At 49.0% G+C, this 16,846-nt stretch overlaps 1 protein-coding gene across 1 annotated transcript; it reads left to right on the forward strand.

Annotated features, from left to right (window-relative positions):
- The first annotated feature begins 249 nt into the window (after window positions 1-249).
- Window positions 250-2,388, forward strand: LOC123175076 (GDSL esterase/lipase At5g45910). Its single transcript, XM_044590141.1, has 3 exons — window positions 250-642; window positions 726-1,367; window positions 1,959-2,388. Exons 1-3 carry the CDS (start codon window positions 390-392, stop codon window positions 2,174-2,176), a joined length of 1,113 nt encoding a protein of 370 aa, XP_044446076.1. The 5' UTR covers window positions 250-389; the 3' UTR covers window positions 2,177-2,388.
- Window positions 2,389-16,846: the final 14,458 nt, after the last annotated feature.

The following is a 16,846-nucleotide window of genomic DNA, read 5'->3' on the forward strand; positions in this document are numbered from 1 at the left end:
TATATTGAGGCGAACGTTCCTTGCCGTAGCGTACAAGTTCAGAGAGAATACCGATCTGGTTCGGTTTAGGAGACAGGGATAGCTACGGGAGGAGAAAGAGATAGAGATAGGTTAAGATTAATTACATAAGATGAACAGCTCAAACTCTAACAGGAGTAACATGCATGACGCTCGTTCTCAGTCACAGCCATTGGAGTGTGGTCGGCCGGGCGGGCGAGAGATTCGGAAGCAGATTAAAGCGCGGGTCACGGGGGCTATAGAAAGCCCGGCCACTGGCCAAGCATGAAGCATCCCCATTCCTTTTCCTTTCCGTAGCTTTCTTCTTTGCCGCTTTGCGTGCCTCCCTCCCTCTCCTGCTCTCTCGTCCGCAGCAGCCATCGGCTAGGACGATGAGGTCGTCGGCGATGCGGCAGCAGCTGCTGCCATGCTTGGCCCTGCTGCTTCTTGCGGGCGCGGCGTCGGCCCAGGCCCAGAAGTACAACGCGGTGTTCAACTTCGGCGACTCGATCACGGACACGGGCAACCTGTGCACGAGCGGGAAGCCAACGGCGATCACGTTCACGCAGCCGCCCTACGGCGAGACCTACTTCGGCACCCCCACCTGCCGGTGCTCCGACGGCCGCGTCATCGTCGACTTCCTCAGTAAGTGATGTGCTCGGTTCTCCACACACACACTCCATCTTGCTCAAATAAATCGTTCTTGCTTGACGTACGATTGCATGCAGGCACCAAGTTTGGGGTGCCGTTCCTACCGCCGTCCAAGGCGAACGGCACGGACTTCAAGCAGGGCGCCAACATGGCCATCACGGGGGCGACGGCCATGGACGCGCCCTTCTTCCGGGGCCTCGGCCTCTCCGACAAGATCTGGAACAATGGGCCCATCAGCCTCCAAATCCAGTGGTTCCAGCAGATCACGGCCACCGTGTGCGGCGACGCCGCCGCCTGCAAGCGCTACCTGCGGGACTCGCTGGTGGTGTTCGGCGAGTTCGGCGGGAACGACTACAACGCGATGCTGTTCGGCAACTACAGCGCGGACCAGGCGAGGAGGTACACGCCCAAGATCGTCAACACCATCATCAGGGGCGTGGAGAAGGTGGTGGGCATGGGGGCCAGGGACGTGGTGGTGCCCGGGGTGCTCCCCATCGGCTGCTTCCCCATCTACCTCACCGTCTACGGCACCAACAGCAGCGCCGACTACGACAGCCTCGGCTGCCTCCGCAAGTTCAACGATCTGTCCACGTTCCACAACAACCTGCTCCAGGCCAAGATCGCCCGCCTCCGGAAGCGCTACGGCCGGGCGGCGCGGATCATGTACGGCGACTTCTACTCCGCCGTCTACGACATGGTCCAGAACCCCAAGAAATACGGTACGTACGTGTGCACGCGGAGTAGTTCCCAAATTTCCTTCCGACCGACCAATACTCTTAGTCTTAGCTAGCCGTTGGGCATCTTCTTTCGGCAATAAGTCTAACTAACACGCCAGGGACAGACAAGCCACGCATAACGTGTGGATAGATAGATTCCGCGTTTGTGCACGAGCTAGCAGCAGCAGTGGACACGGCACTAGCTAGTGTCACTGTCAGCATCGGCATCAGCATCAGTGTGGTGCTACTTGCATGCCCACTCTGGGCATATGTCCCTGGATGTCCTGCGCGGCGGCGAGTAGAAGAAGATATTCAAATAATTCAGAAAAAAATCATTCCAACATAAGTTCTTGAGCTGACATAATAATCGCCAAGTAACAGTGGATGGACACTGACTGACACGCCCAACCAACACATGCCTCGACCCGGCAGTCCACATGCACGCATGCAGCACCAGCGCCGACCGGGACACTGTTCATGCACGTTATAGGTAGTGATCAATCAACAACTAGAGTACGGTGTTGTGCAAAGTTGGGTCATCTATTTTGAAACGAATGGAGTAACTCGCAACGGTGTTGTGCTGTGTGTGTGCAGGTTTCAACGCGGTTTTCGAGGCGTGCTGCGGCTCCGGGGGAGGCAAGTACAACTACGCCAACAGAGCGCGGTGCGGGATGCCGGGCGCGGCGGCGTGCGCCAACCCGGCCGACCACCTCAGCTGGGACGGCATCCACCTCACCGAGGCAGCATACAAGCACATCAGCGACGGCTGGCTCAACGGGCCCTACTCCAGCCCGCCCATCCTCCACACATAAACATTATTTTATTTATTATGGAGTTGTGGTAGGATTATTTATTTATTATTTGATCTGAGGTTGAGTTTACCTAATGGAAAAAGGAAGTTTGATTCAGTGCCATATGGTGGTGTTGAAATGTATACGTTGCCCAAGAAAAAAAAACCGGAGGCAACTCTTGAATAAATTGTTAGTGCTTGCCCGGACCGACTTACGTCAGCGAATTCCCTATATGACACTTATTGCGTCAAAATGTTGTTGGTTCACACAGGCTTCCGTCAAATGGTATAAATTTGTAATTTGTTCTCTATTTCTTTTTTCCCATTGGGCATGTATTGCACTAAGTAACTTTCATTTAGGATTAGCAAATAAATAACTACGACGAGAACATGGTGTCATGATGCTGGCTAGGCCTGCAAAGACCACACTATAGCCCATTCACGTTCGAGCCCTGACTATCGCGTGGTCCTTAGAAATTTCTTCTATAAAAAATACTACACAACGAAGGCGCGCGTTGCCGCCGCACCCATACATTCCACATAAATAATACTCATGAAATATTAGGGAAATAATTCAATTTTTCAAATAACGGTTCAAGTTACAGTGCTAACAGTCCGCAACCATTGACAAAGACTGTTTGATTTTTGCTAGAACAAAAAATGTTTCATTGAGAGGCCACATCTCTACTTGGATGCTCAACATCAGTTCCTTTCCTAGAACAAATACATAGCAACAAAAAGTTATCCTCCAATCCCGAAGAAGAAAAGCACCAATGATCTTGTCTGTGATGGTACCTTATAGTTGACACCCAGGGGAGGTGTATGCAAAATGCATGCCTTCGTTGCGATATGATACAGATGCAAACTCAAGTCTAGTTAGGCTGACCATTTAACTGAACACACACTAATACCGGCATACCTGAAATGAACAAGATGAGCTTTTACTAATCACTAGTAAATGCGCACGTGCAACACACGTTAATATTTAGGCAATATATTAATTGCACGCGAATATTAGGTATGCTATTATTTATGTGTTAATTTTGTGATTAGTGCTATATTTGGTATTATATTAATTGCACGTTAAACACGTTGATGCTCGTCATTGGAGCAGTCTAGGTCATTGGATTGACTTAGTTTGATGGTCGAGATCAGTTGAATCTGCCCTTTTGGATCTTTTTATATTGGTATAGGTAAACTAAGCTTCTATAATCTGCAAATTTTAGAAAAAAAGCTTCTACCAATCAGGAAAGCTACATTATTTATGAACAATGTTATCACATGTTTGTTCAGATATTAGGATATACATTCATCTGAAAATATGCAAACCCTCGGTTTGCTCATAGTATTTTAAATAGCAAGCATGTAATGTAGGCACAATAGAAATCATCCATTTTAATCAAATGCCCAAGTATGTTCGTGATAAAGCTGATTTGTATTTACTTTCTTTTTAGCACGTAGAGATTCGTGCATCAAATAGTAAGACATGTAGTAGGGATAAGAATGCTAAACATAAAAAATAATGAAACTGCAATGGTCTACTTTGCAGTTCATTTAAGTAATCCTTCACATAAATACATGGGCCCAACCAAAATGTGACCTTAAAGTACAGTGGAAATGGATAAAATAAAGACCAAATGTTGTCACACATGTATCTATATGCAAGAACAACAATGAAAATCACCTGATAGTATAATAACTCAAGAATTACATTAGTCACATTCTCATGGCATAAAAAATAATGTCATGGAAAAGCATACCAAGAAAATAATGTATGGCAGTTTTATGAAGCTATGTACCACTATGCGATGCGATTTTCTGATATGCTTTTATTGCAAGTTTATGGTCACCACATGGTGGTACAGGAAACTCCACCTAATAACCCGTGGCATCTGAAACAATATAGGAAATTGAAGAGCATCTTCACTTGGATGGATATCCAAATACTTAGCTTTGAAACATGGTAGATATCAGACATGATTCAAATCTTCATGGGGCCTATAGAATCTGAAAGCAACAAGCTCCTAAAAGCAACTTGGTCCAAATGGTTCAGAAAAATATATTGGTTGGATCAAGCTTCTACACACCACATACTTGCAAGGATATCTATAACATAACTAGATAACTCGGCCGAGCAAAGAAACAAATGGAAGTATAATAATTGTGCTCTGCTAAAATGACCCTTTCTAAGTCGGGATTTGTAACACATACCATTTGAGAAATGGTTTAGATATTTCCAGAAATGATTCAAGAATGGTAACTTATAAGTTATAAGGAAAAGAAGTAGGGAAACTAATAGTTACACTCTCTCATGTGCCAAATCTTGATCACTCATCATTGGAATAAAAAAATTAAGCTCTTCCTACTTACCATTCGGTGTCTTTGAGAATAGCAATCAATACAAGGAGCAGGCACCATAGAAGCTCAGAGCATCTACAGCCACGCCCCCAGCAGGCCCTCCCAAGGAGTTTTTGCTGTGTCGGCGCCGAAAAATCGGCGCAGTCGCGCCCCCAGGAGCCCGTTTTTCACCAGTTTGGGCCAAAACTAGCGCCGGCGGACCCAGATCGAACTCGTCGCGCTGGGGGGCGCCCGGGGACGCCGGGGCGAGTGGTTTCGGCGCGAAAGCGGATGGGCCCGTCGAGTCAGCGAGACGCCACTTCATCGCCCTCATCGCCTCGGTTCCCGTGGGAATCAATGCGAAGGCTGCCACGCCGGTCAGCCTCCATTGATGCCTCTCACGGGCGGCGCGCGATGCGCGTCCAGCCACGCGTCGCCCGGCATGCAGCCCGTCACCGCCCCGCTACAGCTATAAAAGGCGACCTCCCCGCCGGTGGACGCCACAACTCTCATTTCCCACCCTCTCCGGCGTAGATAGCAACACTCCTCTCTTCCTGCCTACGAGAAACATGGCCGAGAGGTACCCAGGCGACGGCGTGGCGGCGAACGGCTTCGGCCGCCGCCACCTCCAAGAGCAGGAGGCGCGCCTGCTCTACGAGGCTGAGTACCCGGCGCCCCCGGACATGCGGGTGCCGGGGACCTGGCGGCTGAGCGCCGCCGGCGTACCGGTGCCACCGGTGCCCGAAGGAGCGGCGCGGCGTGCCGAGATCGTCCGCATCCGCTCTTCCCTGACGTAGCCGCAGAGGGACGAGCCGCGCTACGCCGCCGACAACCACACCCTCTGGACCATGTACTTCCAGCGCCGTCGCGACGAGCAGATCGTTGCCACCAACGGCGTCATGCCCCGTGGCCGCTTCAATGTCGACAGTCAACGCGAGTGGTGGGACATGCTAGGCCGCACCCTCGAGGCCGTCCTCGACCACATCGAGACCGGCAACGTGCCGCGCCTCGAGTATCCGCAGCGGCCGACCTTCTCTCGCCATCGTGGTAGCTCTTGGACACCGCGGCGGATGGAGCCGGGGTCGTCCTTGTCGTCGGGTTCTGGTTCACCGGCCGCGCTCCGCCCCGTCAAGCCCGAGCCGGAGGAGACGCCGCTCGGGTGCCGCACCTGCAGCGGTGCCCTCGTCATCAACGAGGGTGCCCGGCCCTCCCCGCCTGGTCCGGCTCCGGGGAGGCGCTCCCGCCGCCTGGTCTGGCCGAAGCCCGAGCCGGGGCTGCTCCTGGTGAAGCCGGAGCACGTCGAGATGGCAGCCCCCGACAACGAGTCCGCTCTCAAGTGGGCGAAGGAGGACTACGTCCATGAGCAGGTCCGCCGCCAGCGCCGGGCATACGGGGAGCTCCATGCCCAGCGCCGCGGGCGCGAGGAGCGCGGCGTCATCTTCCTCGACAGCGACGAGGAGGACGAGGCTGGTGCTGGGGAACGTAGTAATTTCAAAAAATTTCCTACGCACACGCAAGATCATGGTGATGCACAGGAACGAGAGGGGAGAGTGTTTTCTACGTACCCTCGTAGACCAGAAGCGGAAGCGTTATAACAACCCGGTTGATGTAGTCGTACGTCTTCATGGCCCGACCGATGAAGCACTGAAACTACGGCACCTCCGAGTTTTTGCACACGTTTAGCTCGATGACGATGCCCGGACTTCGATCTAGCAAAGTGTCGAGGATGAGTTCCGTCAGCACGACGGCGTGGTGACGATCTTGATGTTCTACCGTCGCAGGGCTTCGCCTAAGCACCGCTACAATATAATCGAGGATTATGGTGGAGGGGGGCACCACACACGGCTAAGAGATCAATGATCAATTGTTGTGTCTCTGGGGTGCCCCCTGCCCCCGTATATAAAGGAGTGGAGGAGGGGGCCGACCAAGGAGGGTGGCGCGCCCAAGGGGGGGAGTCCAACTCCCACCGGGAGTAGGACTCCCCCTTTTCCTATTAGGAGTAGGAGAGGGAAGGAAGAGGAAGGAGGGAGGAAGGAAAGGGGGGCCGACCCCCTTCCCAATTCGGATTGGACTTGGGGGGGGGGCGCCCCCTCCCTTGCTCCTTTCCCCTCCTTTCCACTAAGGCCCAATAAGGCCCATATACCTCCCGGGGGGTTCCGATAACCTCCCGGTGATCTGGTATTGTCCCAATCTCACCCGGAACCTTTCCGGTGCCCAAATATAGTCGTCCAATATATCGATCTTTATGTCTCGACCATTTCAAGACTCCACGTCAAGTCCGTGATCACATCCGGGACTCCGAACAACCTTCGGTACATCAAAATATATGTCAGGACCCTGATTCCAAGTCACACCGATCTAGCCTGTAACACCTCATATCACTTTGCGGCCTCACGCACGGTATTCCCACGGGTGTCGCCTTACCATGGCCCGGGACCGTCTGCGCCTTTTGGCTCATGTATATGATAGTGTCGCTAGCATCCATATGACAAAAAACCCGGGCCGACATGACTAGTCGTGAACCCAAAGTGGCACTAACTTACGGGGATAGGCATACATGAATCAACATCGAGCATGTCGGTTAGCAGCGTGTGAATCCGGGCTGTAGCTTGGGCTAACAGGACTCCAGGAACCTGGGCTGTAGCAGGCTAGGCAGGACTCCAGATGTCACTGCGTGACATTTCCCCGAAGGGACAGACGCAGGAACGAAGTGAATCACACGCCGGCCAGTCAAGTGCTCTGCAGCAGTAGTGCTAGGCTAGCAGGACTCCGGTGAACCGGGCTGTAGCGGACTACTATGGCTCATGGAAGCACAAGACTACATTTCCCCATAAGAGAGGCTACCAATGATAGACAACTAGGTTGTCAGATCCCACACATACCAAGCATTTCAATCATACACACAATATGCTCGATATGTGTAAATACAACATGGCACCACAACATAACTCTACGACTCAAGTATTTATTCATTAGGCTCCGAGGAGCGAGATATTACAAACATGGGTCTCATGACCCAACATACAGAGCATACAAGCAACAAGCACATGCGGAAGCTTAACTTGTCTGAGTATAGACAACTACAAATGAAGAAGGCTGAGAAGCCTGACTATCTACAAGACCCTCCCAAGGGTACAAGATCGTAGCTGAGGTAACAAGCTAAACGTCGAAGTCCACGTGGAACTACTAGTGAGACTGACGTCTCTCTGCAAAACATAAAATAGGCAAACGTGAGTACAAATGTACCAAGCAAGACTTACATCAGAACTAGCTACATATGCATCAGTATCAATAAAGGGGGTGGTGGAGTCTGACTGCAGCAAGCCAGCTTTGACACGGTGGCTATCCTAAACTACGACTGCTGGTAACTCTTTTGAGGTGGCGCACACAAGTCCACATATTCACCATATCAATACACCACTATGGATCCGCTCCCGTCTCCCTACGAGAAGGCCATCCATAGCACTCATGCTTATCTTGCGCATTTTAGAGTATCCACTTTCACTTGTCTATGAACTATGCAAGGGGTCCAAGTTTCCATATCCGAGGAATCCGGCTATTCGAATAGATAATGACAACCCTGCAGGGGTGTACTACTTCACACACGCTCTCGCCACTTACCACCATGTACACGTCGTGTATCTCGGCCACCTTCAAGCGGAAGCCTGGCGAGGGAGTCGGCCACGACCTGACTAACCAACAAGTCTCTAGTCCAGGTTTATCGCCTATTCGGGTTCCATCCGCAAGGAGATCCGGCCGGGGTGTCGCTCACGGCCCCAAACGATGTGAGCAGGGTTCCCAAGACCACCATCCGGGTGCCACTTGGTACACCGTGCCACTGTGCCTAGTCTGTCCCAAGCCCACCTATACCGGGTGCCACTTGGTAGACTACTAACACTACCTACAAACACCAGAAACTAGTTGCAACTCCTGGACAGAGATCGAGTTGATTAATAAGCCGAGAGGGGCCGAGTTACCGGAACCCAATGTGTGGTAGTAACTGTTCATGGATCACAAATACAGAACTCAGTTCCTGAGAACGGCTGTAATGAGACAACCCACCATCAATGCGATGCAACAATATGATGCATGATCATGACATGGCAATATGCTTTTGATTGAGCTAATGCAACTAGCAACAAGTTAAATGGAGTTGGTTTGAACACTAGGTTCAAGTTCAAACTCCACATATGGTTATTTAAATGCCATACATTTGATTTGTCCTAAAAAGTAGCTATAAGTTGTTCTAACATGCATGAAAAAGGTACAGATGGATAGATTGGATTTTTCTGATCATCTTTCATATATAAATTATTTCATTTGGAGTTACGGTTGATTTTCTATGATTTTTAGAAGTTTAGGCAATTTTCTGGATTTTCTGAAATAAATTAAATCCAGAAAATAGCTTATTGCGTCAGCATGACATAAGCCTGCGGTCAGCAGGTCAACTGGGTTGCCCCTGGTCAAACCTGACCAGTGGGACCCGCGTGTCAGTTTAACGGGGCAGGAATAGAGGCTGACCTGTGGGGCCAGGTCAACGTTGATGTGGCATGGTCAACTGATGTGTGGGGCCGGCCGTCTTAATCTAAACTAAACAAAAAATAATTCTGGGGTTAGTTATCCGTGGGGCCCAGCAGTCGGTGTCACCAGGGGGTAATTAGCGGAGATGTTAGCGGCTAATGACGTTAACCGTTAGCACGCCGGAGTTTTGGCCGGCGGCGACCTCAAACCGCGGCGTCGTCCGCCGGAGTTGCGCCAGAGGCGACGGATCGACGCGTCGAGGACAACAGGCGGTAGCCAACGGAAGGGCGCGAGGTGGCCGGAGTTCGCCGGAAGCGAGCTCGTGGCGGCGGCCGGAGTTCGGGAGCAGATGGGTTCGGGGCTAGAGAGCGTGGGAGGGGAAGATACTGGTGGCTACGGGTTCGCGGAGACGCACTGAGCACACTGGTGTGCTCGGACACGGGCTGCAGTGCCCATGGCCGCGTCTGCGTCATCGCCGGCGGCGAGGAGCTGACGGCTTCCGTGGAAGATGCGGCTAGAGGACGAGAACGAGCTCAGGGAGGAGGGGGAAAGGCGGCAGAGCTCACAGTGATCTCGAGGGCGTCGTCAGCAGCTCGGGGAAGATCTGGTGTGGCCGGAATGACAACGGCGATTTCCGGTGGCCAGAGCTTCAAGACGAGGTCGGGGACGACGATACAGGCTTCCGGCGTCGTATTCGTTGGCGGAGAGCTTCAGGGCGACGCAGCGGAGCCGGTGGATGCGTCGGCGAGACGAGGGGGTGGCTCAGGGCACGGCAGCGGCGAGCGGTGGCGACGGTGGCGCTCGGATGTGCGAGAGAGAGGGTTAGAGGGGGATGTGAGAGAGGAGAGAGGCAGAGGGAAACGAGGGCGTCTCTGTGGCACGACTGGAAGCACCGAGATGCCGTGAGGTGGCAAGCAGGGCTGTCGCGGCTCGGCTGGGTGCCGGGCACGCAGCTGCTTCTCCTCCTGGCAGGAGGAAGAAGATAGTGCTGTCCCTGGTGGGCTGGGCCTGCAGCAGTGATGGGCTGCATAGGGCAGGCCAGGTAAGTGGCTCAAGTACTCTCCTTTCCTTTCTTTCTAATTCTGTTATAGTTTTCTATTTATTTTGCTCTGTTTTGATTTAGTAATAATACTACACCATTTTTGTTGCTTCTGAAATTATTTGTGGATGCAATATGGACTAGCCCAAAGCCCCACAATATTTTTCAGAATAATTGGAGTTATAAAAGTATCTATAGGAATTTATAACCCCAAGTCAAATACAATATGAGTTAATTCAAAAATCCAAAAATGTCCTAGAAATATATTCATCATTTTTGGTAGAGGTTTCTACCTTAACCAAAAATCATGAACTTTTCTTGAGGCACTTTGGGTTCATTGAAAATGTTTTTTTGGTTGAACCTAGTTGAATTCCTTTTGATGCTAGGGTTCGATCATTCCCATTTCAAGTTTCTGAGAATTTTAAACATGATGCACACATGAAGGGCTAGCCTAGAGCATACCAAAACTAGGGATGTGACAACTCGCCCCCACTAAACAAGAATCTCGTCCCGAGATTCAAGCGTAGGGTAGGATGAAGGGGGAACGCAAACTAACATAATCTTCACGATCCAGGTGGCACTTCATAAGAACGTTGAATTGGTCACCATCTTTGTCTCAATGTGATGCTCTGAGAACTCCAACCCACATGACAACGAGAGGAAAGGAAAAACTCTAGAAGGATCGATCTTCTCGAAGATCGAACAACTCAAGATCAGCTCATGGAATGAGACATAGCAACATCTCTCGAGCTGAGACACGAAGCACACATCTAGAGGGATGGAGTGGAACAAATGACGAGGGTTCACTAGGTAGACAACAATTCCACACTTTGGAAGGTGGTGATCAGTTGTCAACGTAGCGAGGAGTTGAGTTGCCATGATACCATAGCGAGACATCTTAAGGAAGGTGACTCGCAGAAACATTCCCTTAAGTGGCAAAAAGAATTACTTTTGATTCTGAGATCATTGAAACTCTTTGTACCAGCCTAAGGCAATCACAACAATCGTTTGGCGGAGTACTAAGGGATGGTATACTCGGACTAGAATGGATGATGTGGACTACCTTGTTGAAGACAACGCAAGGGATGATTTTTTCTTATCATCGGAGATGGATGTGACCCATGGTAGGACCACTTTTGAAGATGATCCTGAACAACAATTGCTGGGGTGCAAGCTGGGAACAGAATGCAAATGCTGGGAATATTTCAACCATCATATCTGCCTGAGATTCAGATCTGGTTGGTAACAGGATATTTCAGTCAGCCTGTCTGACAAGGAAAAGTTGCAACACAAATCGACAGGATGATGTTGCGAGAATCTCGGGAGATGGACTATGGTAGTAAGCTCCAAAACATGAGCAGGTTTTGCTACAACACGTGAACACGCTGTCCCAGACAAGCATGGCCACGTAGTAGTCTTATATTAAACACTACCAAGTTCAGTTGGGGGAACCACCATCGAGGATATCGAAGTCTTTTCATAAGTCCGGATTAGCTCTTATGAAGGGACTCCTTCTCCTTGAGCAAATCAGTCAGTGGCTTGGGGTGCTAGGAACACATATGGAGTGGAGGCAGCCAACCTATCAAACCATAGAGCACTTCGCACATGCATGACTGACTTGGGATGGTGCCATCGGAAACAAAACAATCTTCCTCGAACTCACGGCGGCAACTTGCACCAAATGCACGTGAATCAGAGAAAGTCACTTCTTTCACCAAACATATACCTCATGAACGGAACACGAAGGCAATGCTTACAAAAGTTTCCAACACTAGCTCAATGTTTAACATGAATCATGGAGGAGACAAGATGCTGCTGTTGGGCTCAACAGCAACTCATCAGAATTTCCATATCACTGGACTTCCATCATGATGTGAACAATGTGTTATTATTGGTCAGACCAAAAGATGTAATGGTGTATGCTCGAGGGATCAACCACGAGTAAGACAACATTACGAACATCGTTGGTACTGATTTGATTTGACGATAGCCCACACTCAAATCAAAGGATTGATAAGACAATAGGTCCAACAACTGATCACAGGGACCAATCGATGAAGATATCATCTTTCTTCAACACACACTACACAAGAATATCCCTTTGGAATGAACTAAGTTAGGCAAGCTTTTATCTTCCAACTCTCCAAGTTGTTATTTGGCTTAACCAACTAGCTCTTGGTATTCAACACAGATTCTTGGAGAAGGGGTGGTTGCAAGAAACCAAGTTGATCACGAACTCAACATAGCGGTCAGGTGACAACCTGGTAACACTTGCGAGAAGACATCTGGAAAATCATGAACCACCGATATGTTACTAAACTCGAGAACATTCTTGCTTTTCAGGGCAAGACGATGGGACCAAGAGAGTGATGGATTGCCACAATCCTATCTCATTGATCGAGGAATGCACCAGGGAAAAATGGGCTAGGAAGCATGATCAATCTTAGAATGATGGTTTAGTAACCAACACGCTAAGCATGGAATTATCGCCCGTTAAGTACCAAGCAACACAGTACCTAGGGGTATTGATTTCACACATCACGATTCACTTGTCGGCATTCCGGTTACAATAACACGGAAACCGAGGAATGAACAATGATGGCAAGGAATAACACTGCATCAAGAATTCACAAGGGGTGGTGCAATTCTCATGACATTCTTGACATATGACGGTAATACTTCAGGGTAGAACAGAATCAAAGGTTGGGTTGGCATTTGATTTGTGGATTACAACTGCTTTGACCCAATCCTGGAGATGGATAAGGTACTGGAGTTTGTTTCTCCTAGTCATTCCGGAATAGAATGGCTTGACAGACCACAAGAATATGAGATATCGATGAGCATGAGTGCATGACATGCTCTTTACTATCAAATGATAGACGGAGATTAGGATACAACTAGAGAGAGGGGCAACTCAAAGGAACATATATCTTTTTGAGTTGTGGATGCATAGATTAGTATGTCGAGCAAAGGTCAACATTTCTTCCGGATAACCCATGCAGAAAGGTAAAACTGGCAGATTCACAAAGTAAAATGGAGAACTCATCAAGAGCACTCTTATTGTGATGTTTGGTTCAACAAGGAACTTCTGCCATAAGTAGTGCATGGTATTGGAAGAAGGATTTACCATGGACCTTGAGGATTATCGCAAAGATTACTAATATCCTAAAGGAACTAGAAAACACTATCAACATGAAGTAAGTAGAGTGAACCTCGGGTTCAAGAACCAAGGAATGGAATACCTACTAACTAAATAACATCACGAGATGCTTTCGAGAATGGTGACCAGAATCATCACACCGGGAATACAAAGCATTGCTAGATTACTAGGTGACTCTCCAAGACACCTAGGGTCATAATAATAGCTCCAACATATATGTCGAGGCAACAGAGTGCCTCAACTCACTGGCTAGTGTGCTTATTCTGACCAAAAGGACATCGGGAATGGAAAGAAATAAGTTGCAAATGCATCGGACTATTTAGAAACCTGGGATGACTCGGACAACATAACGACTGTAAATGCTCAAAGATATTTGAGACATCCTGCAAAATACTGGCATGACCACTCAACATCACAATATCAAGGTTCTGAGGCCAGCTATGAACATATGGAAGTAGTAGGAACTGAACTGAGGCTTGAATTCAACAATCCTAGGCAACTACGGTTTAGTAACACGTCATCCTGAGAGATAGAAAAGAAGCCTAGTTCCTAATCCCCGTAGAAAAGAAGAGGATTACTCAGATCAGAAGGGCATAAGGTAAAGGAATAAAAAGAGCCTGACGTTCCCTTCCACAATTAATTCCCTTATATAACTAAAGCATTTCTAGACACGACTCCGACCAGCTTGGCTTGGTAATCCTATAGGCAGTCAGGCTCTGATACCAAAACTGTCAGGACCCCAATTCTAAGTCACATCGATCTAGCTTGTAACACCTCATATCACTTTGCGGCCTCACGCACGGTATTCCCACGGGTGTCGCCTTACCATGGCCCGGGACCGTTTGTGCCTTTTGGCTCACGTATATGATAGTGTCGCTAGCATCCATATGACAGAGAACCCGAGCCGACATGACTAGTCGTGAACCCAAAGTGGCACTAACTTACGGGGACAGGCATACATGAATCAACATCGAGCATGTCGGTCAGCCGCGTGTGAATCTGGGCTATAGCACTGTGCTAACAGGACTCCGGAAACCCGGGCTGTAGCAGGCTAGGCAGGACTCCGGATGTCACCGCGTGACATTTCCCCAAAGGGACAGACACAGGAACGAAGTGAATCACACACCGGCCAGTCAAGTGCTCCGGAGCAGTAGTGCTGGGCTAGCAAGACTCCGGTGAACTGGGCTGTAGCGGACTACTATGGCTCATGGAAGCACAAGACTACATTTCCCCATAAGAGAGGCTACCAAGGATAGACAACTAGGTTGTCGGATCCCACACATACCAAGCATTTCAATCATACACACAATATGCTCGATATGTGTAAATACAACATGGCACCACAACATAACTCTACGACTCAAGTATTTATTCATTAGGCTCCGAGGAGCGAGATATTACAAACATGGGTCTCATGACCCAACATACAGAGCATATAAGCAACAAGCACATGCGGAAGCTTAACTTGTCTGAGTATAGACAACTACAAATGAAGAAGGCTGAGAAGCCTGACTATCTACAAGACCCTCCCAAGGGTACAAGATCGTAGCTGAGGTAAAAAGCTAAACGTCGAAGTCCACGTGGAACTACTAGCGAGACTGAGTCTCTCTGCAAAACATAAAATAGGCAAACGTGAGTACAAATGTACCCAGCAAGACTTACATCAGAACTAGCTACATATGCATCAGTATCAATAAAGGGGGTGGTGGAGTTTGACTGCAGCAAGCCAGCTTTGACACGGTGGCTATCCTGAACTACGACTGCTGGTAACTCCTTTGAGGTGGCGCACACGAGTCCACATATTCATCATATCAATACACCACTATGGATCCGCTCCCGTCTCCCTACGAGAAGGCCATCCATAGCACTCACGCTTATCTTGCACATTTTAGAGTATCCACTTTCACTTGTCTATGAACTATGCAAGGGGTCCAAGTTTCCATATCCGAGGAATCCGGCTATTCGAATAGATAATGACAACCCTGCAGGGGTGTACTTCTTCACACACGCTCTCGCCACTTACGACCATGTACACGTCGTGTATCTCGGCAACCTTCAAGCGGAATCCTGGCGAGGGAGTCGGCCACGACCTGACTAACCAACAAGTCTCTAGTCCAGGTTTATCGCCTATTCGGGTTCCATCCACAAGGAGATCCGGCCGGGGTGTCGCTCACGGCCCCAAAAGATGTGAGCAGGGTTCCCAAGCCCACCATCCAGGTGCCACTTGGTACACCGTGCCACTGTGCCTAGTCTGTCCCAAGCCCACCTATACCGGGTGCCACTTGGTAGACTACTAACACTACCTACAAACACCAAAAACTAGTTGCAACTCCTGGACAGAGATCGAGTTGATTAATAAGCTGAGAGGGGCCGAGTTACCGGAACCCAATGTGTGGTAGTAACTATTCATGGATCACAAACACAGAACTCAGTTCCTGAGAACGGCTGCAATGAGACAACCCACCATGTACTCCTACATGGCCTCTCACCGCTACCTTTACCAAATCGTGTTCACACACTTAGGTCTCAAACGTAGGACATGTTCACCACATTCATATTCATTCCCGATGAATCAGACCTGACTCAACTCTAAGCAGTAGAAGGCATGACAACAAGCATGAATGAGTAGGCACAACAGGGCTCAAACAACTCCTACTCATGCTAGTGGGTTTCATCTATTTACTGTGGCAATGATAGGTCATGCAGAGGAAAGGGTTCAGCTACCGCAGCATGTAACAGTTGAATCGGTGTTGTCCTAATGCAGTAAAAGAGAGCACGAGCGAGAGAGTGGGATTGTATCAGAATGAACAAGGGTTTTTTGCTTTCCTGGCACTTCTGAAGATAGTATAGCTCTTCATCATTGTCATCGATCACATCGTCGGAACGTCGTCTACTGAGAGGGGACAATTACCGGCAAACAAGGAAGAACACAATCAATGCGATGCAATAATATGATGCATGATCATGACATGGCAATATGCTGTTGATTGAGCTAATGCAACTAGCAACAAGTTAAATGGAGTTGGTTTGAACACTAGGTTCAAGTTCAAACTCCACGTATGGTTATTTAAATGCCATACATTTGATTTGTCCTAAAAAGTAGCTATAAGTTGTTCTAACATGCATGAAAAAGGTATAGATGGATAGATTGGATTTTTCTGATCATTTTTCATATATAAATTATTTCATTTGGAGTTACGGTTGATTTTCTATGATTTTTAGAAGTTTAGGCAATTTTCTGGATTTTCTAAAATAAATTAAATCCAGAAAATAGCTTATTGCGTCAGCATGACATAAGCCTGCGGTCAGCAGGTCAACTGGGCTGCCCCTGGTCAAACCTGACCAGTGGGACCCGCGTGTCAGTGTAACGGGGCAGGAATAGAGGCTGACCTATGGGGCCAGGTCAACGTTGATGTGGCATGGTCAACTGATGTGTGGGGCCGGCCGTCTTAATCTAAACTAAACAGAAAATAATTCTGGGGTTAGTTATCCGTGGGGCCCAGCAGTCGGTGTCACCAGGGGGTAATTAGCGGAGATGTTAGCGGCTAATGACGTTGACTGTTAGCACGCCGGAGTTTTGGCCGGCGGCGACCTCAAACCGCGGCGTCGTCTGCCGGAGTTGCGCCAGAGGCGAC

This window comes from Triticum aestivum, unplaced genomic scaffold (assembly GCF_018294505.1).
Source record: "Triticum aestivum cultivar Chinese Spring unplaced genomic scaffold, IWGSC CS RefSeq v2.1 scaffold51909, whole genome shotgun sequence".
In the NCBI taxonomy this organism is placed as follows: domain Eukaryota; kingdom Viridiplantae; phylum Streptophyta; class Magnoliopsida; order Poales; family Poaceae; genus Triticum; species Triticum aestivum.

Excerpts from the sequence above, each read along its gene's own strand:
- LOC123175076 (XM_044590141.1), top strand. The coding sequence starts at position 390 with ATGAGGTCGTCGGCGATGCGGCAGCAGCTGCTGCCATGCTTGGCCCTG. Across the intron at positions 643-725 it reads CGTCATCGTCGACTTCCTCA|GCACCAAGTTTGGGGTGCCG; the intron begins GTAAGTGATGTG and ends GATTGCATGCAG. Across the intron at positions 1,368-1,958 it reads CCAGAACCCCAAGAAATACG|GTTTCAACGCGGTTTTCGAG; the intron begins GTACGTACGTGT and ends GTGTGTGTGCAG.